A 15,807-nucleotide genomic window follows, 5' to 3' on the forward strand; every position below is an offset into this window, starting at 1 on the left:
AGGCTTTCACAGTAGCATGATTAACAAGGCATCTAACAAACATTGAATATACTCTTCTATTGGGATGACTTCTTGTAGCAAAAGGAGCAGTAGGTAAAACAGGGTGAAACTTTGACTAAAGGTTGTTACTTCTGTTATAGAAACATTCTATTTAATTTCCCAGTTTTTTTTTAATTCTTGTTTACGCAGCAAGACCAAATCACTTCTATTGAGCCAACTAATTTCTAATACTTTTAAAGTCGCTTCTTTAGCAAAATAATCTGATTTGGTGTTACCCGAGATACCAGGATGTCCCTTTACCCAAATGAAAGAGACTGAATTATTCTTTTTAAGTAGCTTTAGTTGATTTTCTAAAATTTTGACGATAATACTGTTTTTGTATATATTTATGTTTTTTCGAATTATGTAAAGCAAACAACGCAGATTTTGAATTCGACAGGATTATTATTTGTTGATCAGACATTTTCTTCTCAGTAGTCCATTCCAGAGCTTTATATATTACAAACAGTTCTGCGTAATAAATAGAACATTGTTGGTTTAATTTAAACGTAATCTATTTGATGTATCTCTGTCTGTGACGGTTGTTTGTCTTGTTTGTGTACAACGTTTTTTGTAGAAGTTTCCATAAACTTATCTGCTAATAATGAAGATAAGGATGAGCTCATGGCTAATCTAAAATTTTGCTTATAAAATCGTTATTTACTTGAAAATAAGTGTTGTCTCTGTAAATTGTTAGCAACTCTGCCTTAGCTAATTCATTCAGTTTTGTGTTTATTTTCAATGTACCATTCTTCTATAATTTGACTCTAATTAATTTTAAATTTTTCTCCAATAACACATTGGTGCAAAGGCTGGTGATATTAAAACTAACTAGCATATTGCTGGAATTGTAATATATTTCAGTTTTTCCATGAATTGTTGTGAGTTTCTATTACGCGAAAGGCTGTATTAGGTCTAGCAGGAACTTTGACAGTCTGCTGCAACAAGAATCCATACTACTGCAAATTGGTCTTAGGGGTATATTTTCTTTTGTAAATTTTTTGAACTCTGTGTAGGTATGTCCATAATTAAAGCTTTGTCCATAATTACAGTTGCGTTGCCATGATAAACTAGTAATATTATTATTGACTTATTTTTCTAGGGCTTTAATAGCTTTGAGTTTCTCTTTACTAACATTTACTTTTAATTTTTGTGCTTTTCTGGAGTTCCTTTTTTTACACAGTACTCCATATTCTTTCTTTCCGTGTATTAGTAGTGACTCATGTGCATATTTCAGCATCATTTAGACTTTTTGAGCGCATCAGGTTCTTTGTTGAATTCAACTGCCTTTTCGATAGATTAATAACTGTTGTTAAGAAGAACAAAAAATAAATACTGGGAACAGTTTACAAAAAGGATGGAAAGCGACTTCAACGGTACACAAAAACAAACATGGAGATTCATAAGAAACCAATGAAAAGAAATAGCAGAATTAAAGGAATACAATAACATACCATCAAACGAATGGGAAAAATACCTGACGCTGACGGAGCTGTTTAAGGGTAAGGAAAATAATAATCAACACAATACCGTACCTGAAATAAAACACGAAATAGAAAACAGTTTTCAGGAAGTAGAGATAGCCATGAATTTACTTAAAAAAAGAAAGTCACCAGGGCCAGACGAAATAACCAACGAGTTTCTAAAACACGAAGGAGAAAATATAACCCTAGAGGTGACAAAACTTATACAAAAACTAATATTGTACTGCAAGATACCAGACGCGTGGAGAAACAGAATAATAATACCAATGTTCAAGAAAGGAGATAAAGAAGACCCCAACAATTATAGAGATTTAAATCTACTGAACACCGTACTTAGGCTTACCACAAAAGTCCTAGTCACCAAAATCAATAAAATGACAACTTTATCAGATAAACAACAAGGATTCAGATCCAAAAGATCCTGCGTAGACGCCGTATTTGTACTAAGACATATCACAGAAAAGGCCATCGAGTACAATAAATCAGCATATCTATGTTTTATAGACCTGACAAAGGCTTTCGATTACATCCAAGTCGAAGACGTCTTATACCTACTGTATAAAAGAAACATACCAAACATCTACTTTCATAATCGAATATAGGCAAAGATAAATGGAAAATAACACAGTGTATACCAGTACAAAGCAGAGTCAGACAGGGTGACTCGTTAAGACCACTTCTCTTGAATATAATAATTAGCGAAATAATACAAGCAGTACGTAAAGGCCATGGTTACAGTATGGGGAACAAACAAATCCAAATATTATGTTATGCAGATGATGCCGCATTAATCGCCGAGACCGAAAACGAGCTCCAAAAATTAACACACATCTTGAGTACAAGAGCCAAGAAATATAATGTGATAATATCAGCAGAAAAAACCAAATGTATTGAAACATTTAAATACCCACTACGATGTAAAATATTGATGGAAAAATAATAAAGCAGGAAGCAAGGTATAGATATTTGGGAATATACATAACTTCCTTTGAAGATGTTGAAGAAGAAGTACGACAACAAAGCTTAAAAGCAAGTAAAGTAACGGGATCTCTTAATGACATAATCTGGAAGGACATACACCTAAGACAAGACACAAAAACAAGAATCTATAAAGCAGCAATTAGACCTATATTAACATACACTGCGGAGACAAAACCTGACATATCTAAAACGAGACGACTACTAGAAACAACAGAGATGAAAATACTTTAACGAATATTTAACGGGATAAGTCACCAAATGGACGAAGAAGTATATGCAGACCAAGAAAAAGATGGTGCGATAATTTAAACAATTTAGGCGGCTAATATTAAAGAAGAAACAGGCGTTGAAGCCTAAATACAAGAAGAAAGAAGAAGAAGATAACTGTTGTGCTCTTTGCATTGAATATTATTAGAATATTGTATTTGATGTTAATGATATTTTCTAGAAATTTATTAAATTTGTTCATAAGTGTAATTTTTTGTCCGTTTTAAATGTTTATATATGCGATGTGTGTAAATAACAAACGCTATGTATTTTAACAGACCAATTTGCAGCAGCATGGTGTCTCCTTGTAGCAGAATGTCAAAAGTTTTCCTAGACATAATACACCCTTTAGCATACAACACAACAACATTATTAAAAACACAACAGTTCTCGGAAAAAAACTAGCAAAAAGAAATTAAAATTCCAGTACTATTCTAGTCAGTTTCGATATCCACACCCTTTTTATCAATGTGCTATTGGAGAAAGTATTAAAAATAATAGGAGTTAAATTAGAGTTCAATCGATACATTGACAATAAGAGCAAACTAAATATCAATGCCAATCAGCTATCATGGAGCTACTAACACTTATTTTTACAAACAAAATTTCGTGTTAGTCATGGGATCATTTTTATCTTCATTGTTAGCAGATATATTGATGCAGTATTTGGAACAAAACATTGTACGCTTAGTAGATGATGTCCGAGACACATCTACAATAATTATACATAATACGTATACCATACACAAACAAATAATACAAAAACACATAAAATAATCAGAATTTGATATCCTGAGGGAACAAACACCACCATTAGATTTTTACAAGTATGGCTATTGCTTACAAGATCGAGGCTCAGTAATTCACTTGTCCGTTTTAAAAACGAAAAATAACCAGCTTAACAACTTTTTGATTATATTTTTCGCACATGTTTTAAAATAACCTTTTTCGAAAACGATTTCTGTGGTGGAAATCGAAACGTTACACAGCAGTTAAAAATGTTATTTTTATTACTTCTTTTTCTTCTTAGCCTTCTGTCGTCCATGTTTGGACATAGGCCTCTTCCAACTCCTTCCATTGGTCTCTATCCTGAGCAACATATTTCCAATTTGTTCCGGCTATTCTTTTAATGCCATCAACCCATCTCATCTGTGGTCTTCCTCTTGGTCGTTTGTTTTCGTAGGTCTCCAATGTTGTATTGTAGTATTCCAACATTGGTCTTTTTGTCTAGCAGTATGGTCCGTAGTATTTTCATTACATTGTGGTGTAATTCCATATAAAATTAATATTTAAAATTCACTCCATTTAATTTAGCGACAAAGATCGGAGTCGACAAAACGGGCAAAACCTCATAGTATTAACAGCGAAGAAGTCAAGTAAGTCAAAAATAGGCCTATATCATAGTTTTTCTGAATGTTTGTAATTAAATATGGTACATTTGAACCCTGAAAAGTTGGGCAAAAAGTTAATAAATTTAAAGAAATATAGTCAAAACAGTATATAAAGTAACAATATTTGTCATCGTAGAAAACTTATAGACCCAGGAAATAACGTTTTCCCATGACTCTTGTTGGTACAGGTATCTAATAACAGTTTTTGATAAATTTCGCTATAACAGTATGTAATACACAAAATATGAAAAATATTAAACGTTATTTTTTACTTAAAAACAATATAAAAAGTGTTAATTTGTTGCTTAATTATTTGAAAACTTCAAGTAGGTTTACTTAAATCCAAAGCCCAAAAGCTTTTATGTGTATATATATATATATACATATATATATATATATATATATATATATATATATATATATATATATATATATATATATATATATATATATATATTTATATAGATTGTTATGTTATGTAAAATTGAAAATAATATTGGTTTGCTCTTTTGCTCTTAATATATTTCCAAGTATAAAATATAATAATTCAAAATATTTCAACTGATGAACTATAAAAGATATTTCGAAGAAATATCTTTTATAGTTTAAAGAAATATAAATATATTTTAAATTATTTTCTTTGTAAAATATATTTGAGTGACCGTAGTGAAATATTGGAACAATGCGAGTGGATTTTCCAAATAGGTACGCCACTTGTACGCCGATACGGTGAATAAGACAATAGAATCGAAATATTTAAAATGTATAATTCTCCGTTAGTTTTTAAGAATTTGTAGAAACGATTAGCATGTTAATAGTTTTTAGGAAAGCTATAATTGTAGGTAAAATTGTTGTTTGTTATCTAAATGCTAGATGGGGATAAATATGTAGGAATGAGAATTTAGCTAGATTTTTGAGGAAAAAAAGATAATTAGTTTTTTTCCAAAGGTGCAAGGCGAACGGTCGTTGTTCTCTGGTGGTTCGCAAGTGATAGTAAGAATTAGAAGTGAATGTTTGTGAGTTTTCTTGGAGTTAGTGTATCTGACGGAAGCTGATCCAGAAAATTATTGTAAGTTATACTTTTCTACTTATATATTCCAAGAGTCACTGTTCAGGTCGGAACGAGAGATTCAGTTTATCGAGAGGAGAAGAGGCTAGCATTTTTTTGAACGATACGTGCATCTGAAGGAGATCATCGAACACGAGAGGCTTGCAATAATTTGTTGTAAGATTGCTGATTACCTAGAGAACTGCTACGGATAGATAGTGTAGGCTACAAGGAACAAGGATTTGGACAACTCATCATCAGAGAGATAGTTTTTTTTACCATTCGTCAGTTTTACATTATAAACAAAGTTTTTTTTTTAATTTCTTCAGAAAAGATAGAAATATTTATCAGGAGATATAGAACAACAATTTTGATTTGAAATTTTAATTTATATAGTATATAACATTAATTTTTTTGAAGGTTCACGTACGTAGAACAAAATTTTGATAATGCTTATATGGGATATTTTTTGTTGAAGATATTTGAGTGTGAATTTTATTTCAATATATAATTTTGTATCATATATGTTTATTATTCCGGTATTCCTTAGACCTTACCTATTATATGTAAAGCATAGATATTGAAGCATGAATATAACCCTGGGATAAGAGAATTAAATAGTGTGATAAAATCATAATTGCATCATTTTAATAAGTTTAATTAATTAATTAATTAGCTAATTAATTGCTTGGCGCACCTCTGACTTTTAATATCACATTAATATATATATATATATATATATATATATATATATATATATATATATATATATATATAAGTGTAATATCATACCCTTATTCATGTGAAGAGATAGCAGTTTGAATTCGTCTAAAAAGAGTTTATTATCGTTAAAATTCTACAATATAAATTATTAACAATAATAACATAACTAAAATAACTTAACAAATATACAAACCTAAAAAGAGAATCAAGAACAATGCTATTTCTTACGCCATTAAGTAATTTGACAATTGTACCATACAATTTACAATATGTCAATGTCAATAAAACTTAAACAGTCATACAACCTAAAACTTTAAATAACTAAAAATAACTAAGCCCTGCTGTTTCACTTAAAATAAACATAGGTTTACTTTTACATCCCCCTACCAAAAAGGTATGATAAACCATCTAAGTATATGGTTTATCACAAGGCATCAATTTTGAAATATGGAAATAATTCATATCATTCTTTTTGTATCCAATATCTACTTCATATAATGTATTTGAAATTTGTTTTTTTATTTGAAATGGACCTACTCTTACTTCGTCAAGTTTTTTTCTATTTAGTTTTGATTTATTTTCTACATATGCCCAATCTCCCTCTTTGAATTCATAGGATTTTCTATTTTTGACATACAGTTTTTTATTATATTCATGATGTCGTACCGAATTTTTATAGGCTATTTCTTTATCTTTTGATACATTTGTTGTCTCACACAGTTCCTCGGGAACAATCGGATCTGCTTTTCCAAAAAGCAAATATTCTGGGCTATATCCGGTTACAGAATGATCTGTTTTATTGTATTCCTCTATACATTCTTCAGCTATTTTTGTCCATGCTCGAATTCTAGTTTCATTTTGTTTGCATCTTATTCTGTTAACTAATGTCTGATTAAGTCTTTCATTTAATCCATTCGAGAATGGACAGTCTACTGCTGTAAAAATTAATTGAATATTTAAATGTTTCATATGATTTCTAAATATTTTGGAATTAATTCCTGGATACTGATCTGTTAATAATGTTTTTATGGGGTGTTTATCTTGAATTTTGGCGATTAATTTTATGAAATCATCTGTGGTCTGATTTTTAGAAGTAACTGCAAACGCATATCTGGTGAAGTGATCTACAAGTAAGTGGAGGTATTTTTTTGTCGAACGATTGCCACCAAATCCTCCTATTGTATCTAAGGACATTATCTGAAAAGGTTCTTTTGCTGGACCCAATTGTGACAGAAGACCATATTTTGGACCGATTATTGTTTTATTTTTACAGCAGATCTCGCATTTTTGACAGATATCCTTTGCTAGTGAATCTATATTCTTAATGTAGTAAAAATTTCTAATTTTGTTTGTTACTTTACCAGCACAAATATGACCATAAAATTTGTGAACTTTTGTTATTAACTCTTTTCCAAAATCTTTGGATAAAATTATTCTTTTTTCATTCTTCCTTAATTTATAAAATATATCTTGGTTCAAAATTGTTCCTCTCATTGTATCTATAACTTGTCGATTATTATTTTGGTCTTGTTTTATCTCAGTTAATGTGACTAGGTTTACTGTTCTTATGAATGTTTCTGCATTTTTCATATTTTCCAACACTGGGTTTCTAGAAAGGCAGTCTGCTTCTACATTTTCTTTTCCAGGTTCATATTTAATGTCGAAGTCAAATTGTGAAAGAAAATGTGTCATATCTCCTAATTCTTCATCTGGTCTTGTACGAAGTTCTCTTCCCTCAAGGGGTTTATGATCAGTAATAACGAGAAATTTTCTTCCCATTAGCCAGTATTGCCAAAATTTTATTGCTTCTTTAATTGCCAGGCATTCTAAAAAAATAGCCTTTTTATTTTTTTGATATTTGTTCAATTTTTTTGAAAAGTATGCTACGGGTTTCATTTCTCCATCTCTTTGTTTTTGTTTCAGAACCGCACCAATTCCTAGAACACTAGCATCTGTATATATAGTTGTAGGAGCATTTGGGTTAAAAATGGCTAGTATAGGTTCAGAACAGAGGATATTCTTTGCCCTATCAAAAGCTGTTTGGCAGCTTAAAGACCAGTGGAATTTGATATCTTTTCTAAGTAAATTATGTAGTGGCTCTAATAACCTAGCTGAATCTTTTATATATTTGTGGTAAAAATTTACTTTTCCCAAAAATTGTCGTACTTTTTTTCTCGTGTCTGGTGCTGGAAAATCTCTGATCGATATTAAATTATCATGTAACGGACGAACTGAATTGTGTCCCACAATGTGTCCTAAATATTTAACCTCTTCTCTTGCAAAATTACATTTTAGAAGTTTGAGCCTAAATCCCTCTTCAATAATTGCTTTCATAAGTCTTTCTATATGGTCTAAGTGTTCTTCAAATGATAATGAGAATATTAAAATGTCATCTATGTAGTTTATACAAAATGAATTTAAATTATGCTTCCTGATAATATTACTTAAAATTCTTTGAAATATTGCGGGAGATGTTTTAAGCCCAAAAGGTAAGCATTTCCATTGCCAATGACCACTTTGGGTAACGAAGGCTGTCTTGTATTTATCTTTTATCCGAACTGGAATACACCAAAAAGCAGAATTTATATCTAAAGTAGTAAAGAACCTAGCATTCCTTGTTTTGGTCAAAATCTCGTCAATTAAAGGAAAAGGTTGGGGTTCAGGAATAATTAATTTGTTTAACTCACGAAAGTCAATGCACAATCTTGTTTTAGATCCTTCATCTTTTTTAAAAGCCAATGTAACAGGTGCTGCAAAAGGTGAAGATGATTCTTCTATTAAATTTGCTTTTAATAATTGTCCTATTTGAAATTCTATCTCTTTTTGGTCTTCTATCGAGCATCTATAGGGTCTTTTTGCAACAAATTTATGTTCTAAAAGTTTAATTTGAGCTTCATTATTTTGAACCTGCCCAATGTCAAATTTATGTTTTGCAAAAATATTGTCATATTTATTTAGTAATATTTCTATTTTATTTTTCTGATATGGCAATAAATGTTGTAATTTTGCTTCAAAAAGTTCTGTGGGAATTCCCTCATTAAAGTTTATGGAGTATTCTGTAATATTAATATTATAATTAAATTTTTCGATTTTTTCTTCAATTTTTCCGTATAATCTTTGATAAATCTCTAAATCAAAATCTTGTTTCATTTGAAAATTTAAAATAGAATCTAATCCGAGTAGAATATCGTACTCAAAATATTCATCATTAATTACAAAAAGATTAATATTTTTCTCAATTTTATTAATTTTCAGTTTTGCAATTAGTTTTCCTGTAAAATTTGTTCTGCCATTTATCGTTTTAAACATATTCCTATCTTCTTGAATATCTAATCCTAACTTTCTTGCGACCTTCGAATTCAGAAGAGTAACATTTGAGCCTGGGTCATAAACTCCACATAATTCTTTATTATTTAGGAATACTTTTAATTTGATCAATGGCAGCAAATCTAGTTTTTTTGTTCAGTTACTGTTTCATTTAATGTCTCCTGTATAGCAATATTATTAATATATTTAATATCATTTGATTTGTTTTCTTTTGTTACCTTTTTATCTTTTTGCTTTAAACGGCATATTGCCTCTAGATGAAACCTCCCAGGGAATCCTTTTCTATCACAATATTGACAAGTAGTTTTCTGTTCTTCTGGTATTATAGTAGATTTTTGATAAAAATTTGGTTTTGTCTCCAATTTATTCTTCTTTTTTATAACTAAACTTTCCAATTTTCGTAATTCACCTACCAATTTTTCCATTGTTGTAACGTCAGCTCTATTAATATTATCTTGTATATAAATTGGCAAATTTGTTACAATTAAATCAATTAGTATATCAATGGGAAAATCATTCTTTATATTTAGCAATAAATTTTCTTTACGAAACGCATAATCAACAATACTACCACCTATATACCTAAAAGAATAAGCTTGCCTATGATTATGCCAACCTGTTTCACAAAAACTATCTAAAAAATTAATTTTCCATACCTCAAAACTGTTATCTAAGCCTAATGTTATTATTTTTGATTCAAACCATTCTTTTGCTATTCCATCAAGAAACAAACGTAGAATCAAAATCTTGTCTTCATCAGCAACCACCTCACATCGCAAACATTCTGATTCGAAAATCTTGAGCCATGAATTCATTGGAACATTATTTCCATCAAAATTTCGAAGTACAAAATCATCTTTTATTTTTTTTAAATTTTTCTTTTCAACTTTAGGTAAATTTGTGTCATTAAATTTCTGGAGCAACTCAGCAAATGATGGAAATTGTTCAGCTGTTTCTATCTTCTCATACACTGGTAATAAGGTCTGTTGTAAGTACTCACTTTGATAAACCACATCACCATCTGAATCAAAATAAATCTCCTTCAAATTGTCTTCTAATGCTATAGTACATGTTCTAAAGGATCCTCTTGTTTTCATAGATGCTAATATATTCTTCACTTTTTTCAGATGAAATAGTTCAGAATGATCAATTTGAAGTTGTTTTTCAAAGGGGATTTCATAATAAAAACGGGACCCTGTTGGCTGTAGCCACTTAAATTTATATACATTTTTCTTACTATCACTACTGTTTGCTTCTATAGCCATGCAAATTCTCATTGATGTAAAATTCATTCTTAAATATCGTTTTATCCAAATAACGGCTTGGAAATTTATAGTTATCACTATATTTTTTTTATCAGCTTAAGTTCTTGATTTATAAGTGTAATATCATACCCTTATTCATGTGAAGAGATAGCAGTTTGAATTCGTCTAAAAAGAGTTTATTATCGTTAAAATTCTACAATATAAATTATTAACAATAATAACATAACTAAAATAACTTAACAAATATACAAACCTAAAAAGAGAATCAAGAACAATGCTATTTCTTACGCCATTAAGTAATTTGACAATTGTACCATACAATTTACAATATGTCAATGTCAATAAAACTTAAACAGTCATACAACCTAAAACTTTAAATAACTAAAAATAACTAAGCCCTGCTGTTTCACTTAAAATAAACATAGGTTTACTTTTACATATATATATATATATATATATATATATATATATATATATATATATATATATATATATATATATATATATATATATATATATATGAAAGTAAAAGATTGCATTTCATTTCAATCGGAACTCCACCATTGCTCTACACGTGTTTCGGGTTATTCAACTCATCATCAGGAGCACTTGTTGAAGTTCAACTGAAATGAAATGCGGTCTAGTAGTTGGTTATTATAACCAAAATAACAGCCAGGTACGCTAGCAGCGACATCTATACGAAGTAACAAGAAGTCCAGAGACCTCTCTCTGATAGTAAACTAGGTGAACCGCAAATTCAAAGCCTCTTAGAGACTTTTAACGACGCTAGAAGTCCTTTTACTTCAACATGCATCTACGATTCACCTTTGAAAATTACTATCTTTTTCGCTTTTTACGTAGAGAAAGACGTTCAAATGAAAGTAAAAGATTGCATTTCATTTCAATCGGAACTCTACCATTGCTCTACACGTGTTTCGAGTTATTCAACTCATCATCAGGAGCACTTGTGGAAGTTAAACTGAAATGAAATGCAGTCTAGTATTTGGTTATTATAACCAAAATAACAACCAGGTACGCTAGCAGCGACATCTATACGAAGTAACAAGAAGTCCAGAGACCTCTCTCTGATAGTAAACTAGGTGAACCGCAAATTCAAAGCCCCTTAGAGACTTTTAACGACGCTAGAAGTCCTTTTACTTCAACATGCATCTACGATTCACCTTTGAAAATTACTATCTTTTTCGCTTTTTACGTAGAGAAAGACGTTCAAATGAAAGTAAAAGATTGCATTTCATTTCAATCGGAACTCTACCATTGCTCTACACGTGTTTCGAGTTATTCAACTCATCATCAGGAGCACTTGTGGAAGTTAAACTGAAATGAAATGCAGTCTAGTATTTGGTTATTATAACCAAAATAACAACCAGGTACGCTAGCAGCGACATCTATACGAAGTAACAAGAAGTCCAGAGACCTCTCTCTGATAGTAAACTAGGTGAACCGCAAATTCAAAGCCCCTTAGAGACTTTTAACGACGCTAAAAGTCCTTTTACTTCAACATGCATCTACGATTCACCTTTGAAAATTACTATCTTTTTCACTTTTTACGTAGAGAAAGACGTTCAAATGAAAGTAAAAGATTGCATTTCATTTCAACGTCTTTCTCTACGTAAAGAGCGAAAAAGATAGTAATTTTTAAAGGTGAATCGTAGATGCATGTTGAAGTAAAAGGACTTCTAGCGTCGTTAAAAGTCTCTAAGAGGCTTTGAATTTGCGGTTCACCTAGTTTACTATCAGAGAGAGGTCTCTGGACTTCTAGTTACTTCATATATATATATATATATATATATATATATATATATATATATATATATATATATATATATATATAGTAACTATTAATAAAAACTTTTAAAATGTATTTTGTTCATTATTTATACGTTATATTTTATATGTGTGTTATTAATGTTGAGTGTCATAGCTTTATATAAATAATCTCGACGACTAGTAAGGTGCACTGACAATTTGTGATATATTGTAAATATTTACACATTCTTCTAATTACAGTGTCTTAAAGAAGGCATAAAACAATTCCGAAAGCTAGACCAAAAGTCAAAAAGAGTGTTTCTGTAACATCCCGGCCAAACTTTCTGACTGCAGCCCTAATAAACTGTGTTGTTTATATATATATATATATATATATATATATATATATATATATATATATATATATATATATATATATATATATATATATATATATATATATATATATATACATTACCAAAAAAAAAAAGTAATAATTTACTTCAGACTTACCCACAACTGATAACACCATCGTGTGTCCCATTGGTGGGGTTGTTCCTACTTGACATTCATACACACCACTATCCCGTCGTTGTGGATATCGTACCTGTAATGTCCAATCTTCGGTCATAGGATTGTGAATACTAACAAATCGTTGATCTGAAGTATACGTAAAACGGCCGACAGTCAAAAGATGAAGATCTCTGTGTCGTATCCATGAAACCTAAAATAAAAAAGATAAATTATGAGTATCATAAATATAAAATTTAGCTTAATAAGTTAGTTAGTCAGTTAGCTAAATTAGTAAAAATAGTTTATAAAATTAATTTTTGCACGCTCTATTAAGAAAGACTTTATATATAGGCTTTAAATCTGCAGCAAGGGGCGGCCACGGCAAAATATTAGGACGTCTCGACGGCCGTCGAGATAAGGCAGTAAAGTGGTTTGTAAGATGTCATTAACATAACGCGCAGCTGTCATATTGCCTCGAGTAAACACAAGTGGTGATCGGCTAACATAGGCAATAGCCCCCCAAATCATGACTCCAACTGTTCTTAACAGCAAACCCGATATCTCGTCGCTCTCCATGGTGGCATCTTATTATCCTACGACTATTATGCATTCCTAAACAGAATCATGATTCATCGCTAATTGCTACAATAAGTAATTCTGCCACCCAATACTGCCGTTTTCTGCACCAATTCAAACGTTGATGACAGTGGTGCGCAGTCAAAGGAGTCAAACCAGTCCAAAGGCTCGAATGCGACAGTATAGTGTACGCATACTAAAAGGTCTACCTACTACTCTAAATCATTGGTCAGCAATTTAACGCGTACTAGCAAAACGGTCTCGCAGAGCCAGTAACCTAAAAAGCCTATCTTGACGCTGTGTAGTACGCCTCGGAAGACCAGATGGTCTTCTTCGTGTTCCTCTACCTTCGTTTGTTCACACTAGACAAACACGCTTAACCGTCATTGCCGTACAATTAATACGACGACTAATTTCACGATACGACAAAATCGGTAAAATGTTGGTAATTTCAGTGTCTTCGAACTCGAGGCATTTTCTTACTTCTCATGTTTTAAATATTTCTGTTGCCAAAAAATTGTTGCTAAAAAATTATTCCTTCTGGGTGTAACACTTCTAATGTCACTGATTATACATTATATATATATATATACATATATATATATATATATATATATATATATATATATATATATATATATATATATATATATATATATACAGATCTCATATAAAAATTTTCAGGTAGAATATGACCTATTAATTTGTTAAGTTGACGTGTTGACGAAGCATTTTTCATGTATGGGAAACGAAATATTATATCGTAAGCAATGACATCACAAGAGACCAGACCGATAATAAAAGTTCATCGTCTGGCTTCTAAAGAACAAAGAATGTGTTTTAAGTTTAGTAATCAATCAGTCACTATTTGCATCGGTCCGCGATACATACAAAATACCTTACAGAATTAATTACGTTTTACGAAAATAAATATAATTAACAGTTATTTTTTAAGTTTTATTCGATTTTATTATTTTTTTTAATAAGTTGATCATACACCCATACATATAACCACGGAACAATATTCAGCTGCTAACCCAATAAACCACCTGTTCCACATTTATATGATTTAGACAGCTGCTATTATCCTATTGTTATATATATATATATATATATATATATATATATATATATATATATATATATATATATATATATATATAAACAAAAAAATATCGAAATAAACAACTTACATTTTGCACATAGCATAGTCCTTTTTGCAAATACTTAAGAAGAGTAAGTTGATCTTATATGACTGGTTAAAAACGAAAGTCAAATATGATCATCAAAGTGGATAGACTATTCCATTTTTCAAAGTAAAAACGTTGCACGTCACAATTTATATAAAGTGACGTCACTTATATTTAAAATTTCCAGAACGTCAACCTTAGAGTTCAAATTTTCCTAACACAGCTAATAATACGAAACCCATACGGAACTTATCGATCTTTCATAGGCGTCAACATGGTGTAATAATTAGAAAAATAAAATCATCATTATATTGCAAATTTTAGAATTATATTGATTAAATAACCAAAAACATTTGTTATTCTTAATAATATAAATTTTATGAAATAAGTCTTTAAGTCTAATATCACACAAAATAATAATTTTAATTAAATAGATTAGACAATTAACTGATACAGGAATACTTCAAATTTTATTGACAGTTCAGCGTGTGACAAAAGTGTATAAATTGTTGCCGCTTTTTTAGATTAAGAATTTTGTTTATGTTTTGATTTCTTGTAAATAGTCTCATGTGTACGCTAATTTCAAAATACTTAAAATTTTATCTAAAATTCCAAAATTAATAAAACTTATCCTTTAATCAAAGGATTGCATTAATTCATACACCTTTATTTACGAAACTTCTGTCATCTATATTTATTAATATATATTAAATTGTTTTGCTTTCCATATTTAGGCAAGGCAAATAATGATCATTAATAACACCAACTTAACGCCTAAATTACAATAGACGATACACCGTTAGAAGGAGTTGAAAGAATACTCTATCTGGGCTGCAATATTAAGGATACTTGGGATCATAGCTACGAAATAAAAACTCGTATTGACAAAGCCAGAAGCTCTTTTAACGGGCTTATGAGCATTCACTGCAACTTATCTTCAAGTGTTTATATACTTAACATTCACACTCACGTGTCCTTCTTCTCGGAGTAGAAAGCTGAAGTCTTACACAAGATGCTATAAAACGGTTAGGGGCATTTGAAATGTGATGGTGAAGGCTATCATATATATACTACAAATATAACATAAGTAGTCTTCAGAGGCCAAACAAAATGTGCAAATGCCAGTTACTAAATTAAATTATGACAAAAAGAAAGTTAGTACCAGCAAATGTACCGATTTAGACTAAAATGTTACTATTAACAGTCACATCAAATACTAAAAATTATTAATTATTT

The 15,807-nt window shown here is 30.2% G+C and overlaps 1 protein-coding gene across 2 annotated transcripts in view; it reads right to left on the bottom strand.

Moving 5' to 3' along the window:
* The window catches only part of LOC140441321 (neurotrimin-like), a 1,166,806-nt gene that overhangs the window by 787,719 nt on the left and 363,280 nt on the right, over positions 1–15,807 (bottom strand). For both annotated transcript variants that reach the window (XR_011950981.1, XM_072531967.1), the window contains exon 2: positions 12,806–13,016. Coding sequence is in view for 1 of the 2 variants with exons in the window: in XM_072531967.1 (XP_072388068.1) it covers positions 12,806–12,923 (118 nt within the window). In the remaining variant the exon portion in view is untranslated. The remainder of the gene's footprint in view (positions 1–12,805; positions 13,017–15,807) is intronic.

The sequence above is a fragment of the Diabrotica undecimpunctata genome, chromosome 5, assembly GCF_040954645.1.
Source record: "Diabrotica undecimpunctata isolate CICGRU chromosome 5, icDiaUnde3, whole genome shotgun sequence".
Taxonomy (NCBI): Eukaryota; Metazoa; Arthropoda; class Insecta; order Coleoptera; family Chrysomelidae; genus Diabrotica; species Diabrotica undecimpunctata.